The 6,491-nt window shown below is 40.5% G+C and overlaps 1 protein-coding gene across 2 annotated transcripts; it reads right to left on the minus strand.

The window, feature by feature from the left end:
* Window positions 1-23: 23 nt before the first annotated feature.
* dhrs7 (dehydrogenase/reductase (SDR family) member 7) lies at window positions 24-4,511 on the minus strand. Of its 2 annotated transcripts, XM_030443403.1 has the most exons (7): window positions 4,256-4,511; window positions 3,494-3,646; window positions 3,137-3,243; window positions 2,621-2,860; window positions 2,242-2,364; window positions 1,661-1,876; window positions 24-379 (listed from the first exon to the last, which is right to left on the minus strand). In XM_030443403.1, the coding sequence occupies exons 1-7, from the start codon at window positions 4,383-4,385 to the stop codon at window positions 338-340; spliced, it is 1,011 nt and encodes a 336-aa protein (XP_030299263.1). In that variant the 5' UTR covers window positions 4,386-4,511; the 3' UTR covers window positions 24-337. The 2 variants fall into 2 exon arrangements, with proteins under 2 accessions (XP_030299263.1, XP_030299264.1); XM_030443404.1 differs by lacking the exons at window positions 3,494-3,646; window positions 4,256-4,511 and having other exon boundaries at window positions 2,621-2,888.
* Window positions 4,512-6,491: the final 1,980 nt, after the last annotated feature.

Consider the following 6,491-nt stretch of genomic DNA (forward strand, 5'->3'; position numbering starts at 1 on the left):
CTAAACAAACACAAACAGAAAAATTGATCCAAACTAATATTATTTGGCATTCCTACATGGAATCCATGTTAAGTTGACATAATGATGTTAGATATGTTTGTTACAAGACAGTTAAATATAGCATTTTATTTACATTTGAGACGACAGCATGATGAAATTAAAATGACCCATTTTTGTCAGCTCCTGCCATGCCCTGGGAAGAGGGCTCTAAGCTGTTGAGGCAGCAGTGTCCTTAAAGTGTTCCCTCTAGATGAAGGCAAAGACCCGAAAATGTGGCAGGGAAATCACTTTTCTATTTGGAATGCAATAAATGTGTTTCCTCTTGAGGATGTGACTTTCAGGAGGTCTTGGGCTTGGTGAAGTATGCCGAGTCTGCATCCTGCAAAAGAAAAGGCTAGGTGTAAGAAATGAAGTTGGAAATGTATTGCTTCCTTGTCAGTTTTTTTTCTTGATGGTTTAGGAGCATTGTGTCAATTTTTTTTCAAGTTGTATAGGCTGCAGACGGCAGTTTTCTTTGTTGGTCTCTAAAGGATACGCAAGAGTCTGGCCTGCTGGAACATGACCTTTTTACATGGCCCTGAGCCGTCACTGACCAGCAGAGGCCAACAGACAAACTGGTCAGTCAGTCAGTCATCACCGCCGGGAAATAGTCAAGCTCACTGTCATACCCTGGCCACCGTCTTATTCTTATTAGGCACACACAAGGTCAGCAACAGCTAAGGCCCCCCAGCTGTTAAGACACAGCTCTGCATTGTGTCTGCAATATTTTGCTTTGAGTACTTTTGGTGCAGAGATGTTGAGAGTCCCCCAGTCTCAGGTTTAACACAGTATGGCCAAACATAAAGTAACAATCTTGTCACATCGCATGAGAGTGCATTCTGAGTAAAGCGAGTTGTTCTATCTGAATTTCACCAGGTGTGCATACATTTTAAATATGGAAAATTATTTTGCATCAGTACAGGAAATGTTTTGTTAAAGGTCCTATATGCCCACGGGACATCCAGACAAGTTTCATTTTAAGAAATACACTTCCTTGTTTGAGGAGAAGACTGACAGTACTTTCAGGTCTATACTGATACATATGTAGCTGGAGCCAGCAGCCAGTTAGCTTAGCAAAGACTTAAAACAGGGAAAAGTTAGCTCGACTCTGTCCAAAGGTCAAATAAATCTAATCCAAGCAAAAGCCCAAGTGTAAAACAAGATAATACGCTGTTTTATTGAGAGTTTTGTGTTATTGCTATTAAGGGACAGTGGTTGAACCAGGAATAGTGACTTCCTGGAGTGCTGGTTTCTTGGCATCTGCATCGTCCCACAGATCTACTTACTTAGTAGTGCTCTTCACTGTGAGAGCTCAGAACAATGACAGTAGGTGACTACTGGATAAACAAATGGAGAGTTTGAGCATCTTATTAGGACTAGCACGGATAGGCAGTAATGGTACACTGTTTACGGTGGTTTTATTCATGTACTCTATTTAAAGGTGGTAGAACTTTGAAATATGTCTTGTCTGTAATTATTTGAATCCACAAAATATCAAATTATTAATAGAGGTATGAGGCCAAAAACATTGTGGTGATTTTTGGACATCCCCGAAGATAAATCTAGCCCCTGCTTCGGTTGAATATCCACCATATTAACTGCACAGAGATTATATACCTACCAGACCAGCTTTGAAATTCTGCACCCTTTTTCTGCCCAGCTTGTTTGTGATGAACCAGGCAAATGTGGGAGCGTACTGCCAGACGTAGTAAAACAGGAGGAAGGGCTGCTGCGCGATCCACATTTCCTTGACACCGTTGGCAATTCCCACCAGCATTAAATGCACGCAGCGACTTGTTGGCATCTTGTATTCCTGGTTACCAGCTATGGCCACAGGCTTTGGTGATGGAAAGGTAACAGGTTACTGAAAACAAACTAATACCACACGCATCAAATACAGTCCCTGACAGAAGTCTTGTTACTTATCCAAGTTGTAGGAACAACAAATAATAACTTGACTTGCAGTTGATCAATTGGAATCAAAAATGGCTTATATGAAAGGCAAAGGCCTCTACATTACGCTTATTATACCAAAATAAAGTTGTGTATCATTCATTGAGTTTTATCATTTAATTAGGACAGAAAGATCAGATTTTGCTTGGACAAGTAAAGTTATTTGTTTTTCCTACAACTTGGATAAGTGACAAGACTTTTGTCAGGGACTCTACAGGTTAAAAAAAACAGGTAAATAAAATACAATACCTTGTTTACTTCCTCTGTGAAGGCATTCTGGACTATCTGTGATTGCACAGGCCCTGGACACACTGTGCTGATGAGTATGTTTGGAAAGTCAGTCAGCTCAGTCCGAAGGGAATTAAAGAAACCCTGTCGGCAATGCAGTAACAATCAAGAACAGGGTACAGACGATCCCAGACAGCGCATCACTTGTAAAGGTACTTATTCCACAAGTAAGATGGAGATACAGAAAAAAACAGACCAGCTCGTCTGTGATAAACATTAGTGTTCCTGAAAAATCATTTGTCATAAACAACTCAATTGGAAAATTAAAGGAGAAATAAACAACAACAAAAAAAAAACAACACATAAAGTAATGAGACTATTCTGTCTGTATTCCACTCACCTGGAGAGCATGTTTGCTGGCAGAGTATCCTGTTGCCAGGGGCGCCCCAGCCAGGCCGACAACACTGCTGACAGTCACAATGCTCCCAGTGCCTTGCTGCGTCATGTAAGGCAGCACCTGCTTGGTGATGGAGACCGTACCCAGGAAGTTGAGCTCCATCAAGGCCTGATACACGTCAACGCTTGTCTCCACACAGAGAGAGCGCTGGCTTCGGCCGCCATTGTTAATGAGGATATCAATCTGGCAAGGCATGGAAAATTGGATGGAACTGGAGAAAAGGAAAACCTAATGTCTATGGAGAGAATCCTCTGGCTTCATATTCATAGTCGCATCTGTACTATGATGATAGAGAGCACCAAAATAAAGTGATTTTTCTATGGCTTTAATCCTTCAAACAAAGCTGTGTCTATGTAACTGAAAAACTAGTCAGTCATACCGTTAAACAAATGGTAAAGCTGCCATGACACTAGTGATGAAAGACAATGTATTATAAATGAACAATTGCAGTGGCCTTACACGTCCAAAGTATTGGATCACAGCTTTAGTTTTTTCTTCATGTGATGTCCTCTCCAACAAATCCAGTGGAAGAACAAGAATGTCTTTATCCTGGAGGTCAGAGCACTCTTGAGGAATACATGATGAAAAGAATTCAGTTTCAAACTAAATGGCAGAGAAACAAAGTTAGGTCAAGTGCTGACACACTCATGCAATGTACTCTGGGTTTGAGACAGAAAACGCTGCGAATAAGAAGAGGATGTTCTTTGGCAAAGTGTTGTGACTGTGTTATACTTGCACCTGAACTGGCAGAGTTAAAGACTTTCAGTTCAAGTACTGGTGAAGTTTAAGTACACTATAATGAAAGATATCAGTTACCTAAACACCGCTGTTTCACCCTCTTCAGCTCAGCCTCACGTCTAGCAGACAAGATGAGACGGGAGCCACACTTGGCTAGCTGGCAGGCCAGCTCCTCTCCAATACCACTGGAGGCTCCAGTGACCCAAGCCACCAGCCCCTTCAGCTTATTCTCTGATTGACAAAGAGACACAACTGTCAATTCATGTCATACGCGAGGACTATAGGCCTTACTGTATCTTTATGTGAATTACATACACACATACAATTCCAGAAGATCCCCGGAAAATCAAAAATATAGTCTCTACGTTATTATACATTTTTAATAACTCAGTGTTAGGCTAACTGACAGAGTTAACAAAGCATTCTTTTGCAGTCTTCTCACTACTTCTATTACTGCAATGCTATTAGACTGAGTTAGTCTTCTTAGATACAGCATAACTGTTTTTTTTTTTTTTACCAACCCTGTGTGATGTCTTTAACAGTACTGCGAAGCAACATTCACTGTAGTACACTTTGGATGTACTTTTCCTTTTGTGCCACTTACTTGACAATGTAAGAAAAGCTTTCCTCACATATTTACTGTGGATATAAACTGTGCACTCAGAGGGCCATGAAGTGAGTCAAAGGTTAAACTAGATATTGTTTAACCATGGTGTTAAGGTTTGACGTCACCTCCAGTTCAGGAGGACTACAGCCACGTCTTGAGATCAAGCCACTATCAGCCCTTGTAAGTGAATGACAACCGGAACTCTTCTTAGAGACGTGACAGGGTCCACTCACCCGGCTTGTGTCCTAACAGACTTCCCCACAGCAGAGTGAAGTCTGCGTCGGCGAAAATGAAACACAGCAAGTGAATAAGAAAATAAAGTGGCGTAAAACACCACAGTGCGGATACGATACAGCAGTCCATTTGTTCCAGACGAATATATATGGACTTCACACGGAGAAGGTAAATATTACGACAAGCCTCCGCCAGACCAGACCTGCAGCCAGCGGGTATGACGTCACATCCGCTCTTATGTTTTCAAAATTAAAGCTCAGCGATTGACAAGATAGACACATTTACGTCATCATAATAATGATAACAATAATCATAATGGAACTTCGGGGACCCTGGACCTGTGGTCTAATTTGTGCCTGTAAAATGAAAAGGTTTGCTAAGCAGTGTGTACAGTATTCCTCTGATAGAATATTGAATAAAGCAGAAGTCTTTTTTCCTTCCCTCTTGAGCTTGCAAAATACAAAATAAAAAAACATTCTTCTTTTCTTCTGTTTCTTCTTTTCTTCTGTGGCGGATGTCAGCTTCTTGCAATACTTAACTCCGCCCAGAGCAGTTACACAGCCTTACGCATACACTTTTGGTTCAGTTTAAGTTGTTGTTTCAAAGCAAAATTCTTGTTCACAACAAAGATGGAAAACCGAAATAAGCCATGGGCACTCTCACCATGTTAAAATGTGCAGCAGTGCACCACACAAAGCATCATATAGCCAAGAGAGGGATGGGATATTTCCTCTAGTGTTGCAATAATGCACAGGTCAACAGAGAATGAACAGTGGAAGCTGAGAGGTGACCTTGACAGTGGGCTCTGTTAAGACAGGTACAGACTGTTCTCCAGCTGAATCCTGAACATTAATTTTTGACAAGGCATATTTCGACAGAAAACATTAAGTCTGTAAGATACTGGTTGACTCATATTCGTCACAAGTTGACAAGCGTGTTTCTTAGCATCAAGGACATAGACTCCTGTATGTGCATTGTTTTTGTTTCAAAAGCTGTGTTTCTATTTACAAGTTTGTGCAACACGGGCTTGCAGAATCCTCTTCGGGTTCTGTACACCACAGACCAATTATATTAACTACACACGTGACACTTAAAACATGTGCTCTGTATTTTATTTTCTGTCAATCTACAGGTTCAGCAACTAAGAACAGTTTGATAAAAATTAAAAAAACACACACTTGGCGGTTCATTTCCAGCCTGATTCCAGTACACTCAGACTTGATATACTTAAATTTGACCATATCAAGGTCAACAAACAATCAAGTGCAATTCGATGCAGTGCCATATTTTGGGAATAAAAACAAATTGTTACCCTTCTTTTCACATTTTATAAAATATACTTAACTGCTCAGAAGGCTTTATTCTTTTTAATATTATCATCAACAAACTTATGCGCATGCCTCATTGCATTACACTACACACAGCCTATTACTTGCATGTGACAGGTACATTTCAGTCCTTGTGCAAAAGCTGCCCCATCACTGTCACAAATGATATGACAGAAGAACACAGTGTTACTAAAGATGCATGTTTTGATCAACGGCTAAATTACACCTAAGCGCAGAGATGTGCTATATCTCAGATGTCGGAGCCTGTGTACTTGTACACATGCCCTCTGTGAGGCAGCCGCAACTCTTCAGGGATGATGTCATATTTTCGAGTACGCAACCCGCAACATCCGGGTCTCGTTTTTGTGGCTTTGTGCTATAGACGTATTAAGAGGACCTGGATAGTGCGCTCAAAGATGGCGGCCCACCAACTTCCGGTAGAAGTTGCACACCGAGCCCAGGCTGTTCATCGAAAAAGTCTCCGTCATTTTTCTTTGTCTTTATTTACACTATAAAATGTGGATGATATGCTATTTAAAAAATGACTTTATTATAATACATTAAGCCTTAAATCATAAAATAGCAATCGAAAATAAATGAATGAAAAAACAAAGAAACAAACAAATAAATGAATTACATCACAAAGTGATCCAGTTAGTTTATTATTTTTACAGCCATCATTTATTCTTGTACAAGATGTCCATCAGCTCCGTAAAATCGTCTCAGGAACCAAATGCTTATGGATCATGAAGGGGCGCTCGATCACATCAAAGACATCTGCCAATTAGAGAAATATAACCTCATACATAAAATCGTTCCTTACCACTTCTAGAAGTTTGCTGTCACACCATCAGAGCAGGTGTTTGTCCAGCTGTGTACATCATCCAATTCTCCTAGTTGCATGACA

This window comes from Sparus aurata, chromosome 16 (assembly GCF_900880675.1).
Source record: "Sparus aurata chromosome 16, fSpaAur1.1, whole genome shotgun sequence".
Classification (NCBI taxonomy): Eukaryota; Metazoa; Chordata; class Actinopteri; order Spariformes; family Sparidae; genus Sparus; species Sparus aurata.

What these genes read in the sequence shown, in the direction of transcription:
- dhrs7 (XM_030443403.1), bottom strand. Translation starts at nt 4,385, where the DNA reads ATGGACTGCTGTATCGTATCCGCACTGTGGTGTTTTACGCCACTTTAT. An exon ending in TGATCCAATACTTTGGACGT is followed by an intron (nt 2,861 to 3,136) that starts GTAAGGCCACTG and finishes ATGCCTTGCCAG; the next exon opens with ATTGATATCCTCATTAACAA. An exon ending in TCACAGAGGAAGTAAACAAG is followed by an intron (nt 1,877 to 2,241) that starts GTATTGTATTTT and finishes CCATCACCAAAG; the next exon opens with CCTGTGGCCATAGCTGGTAA.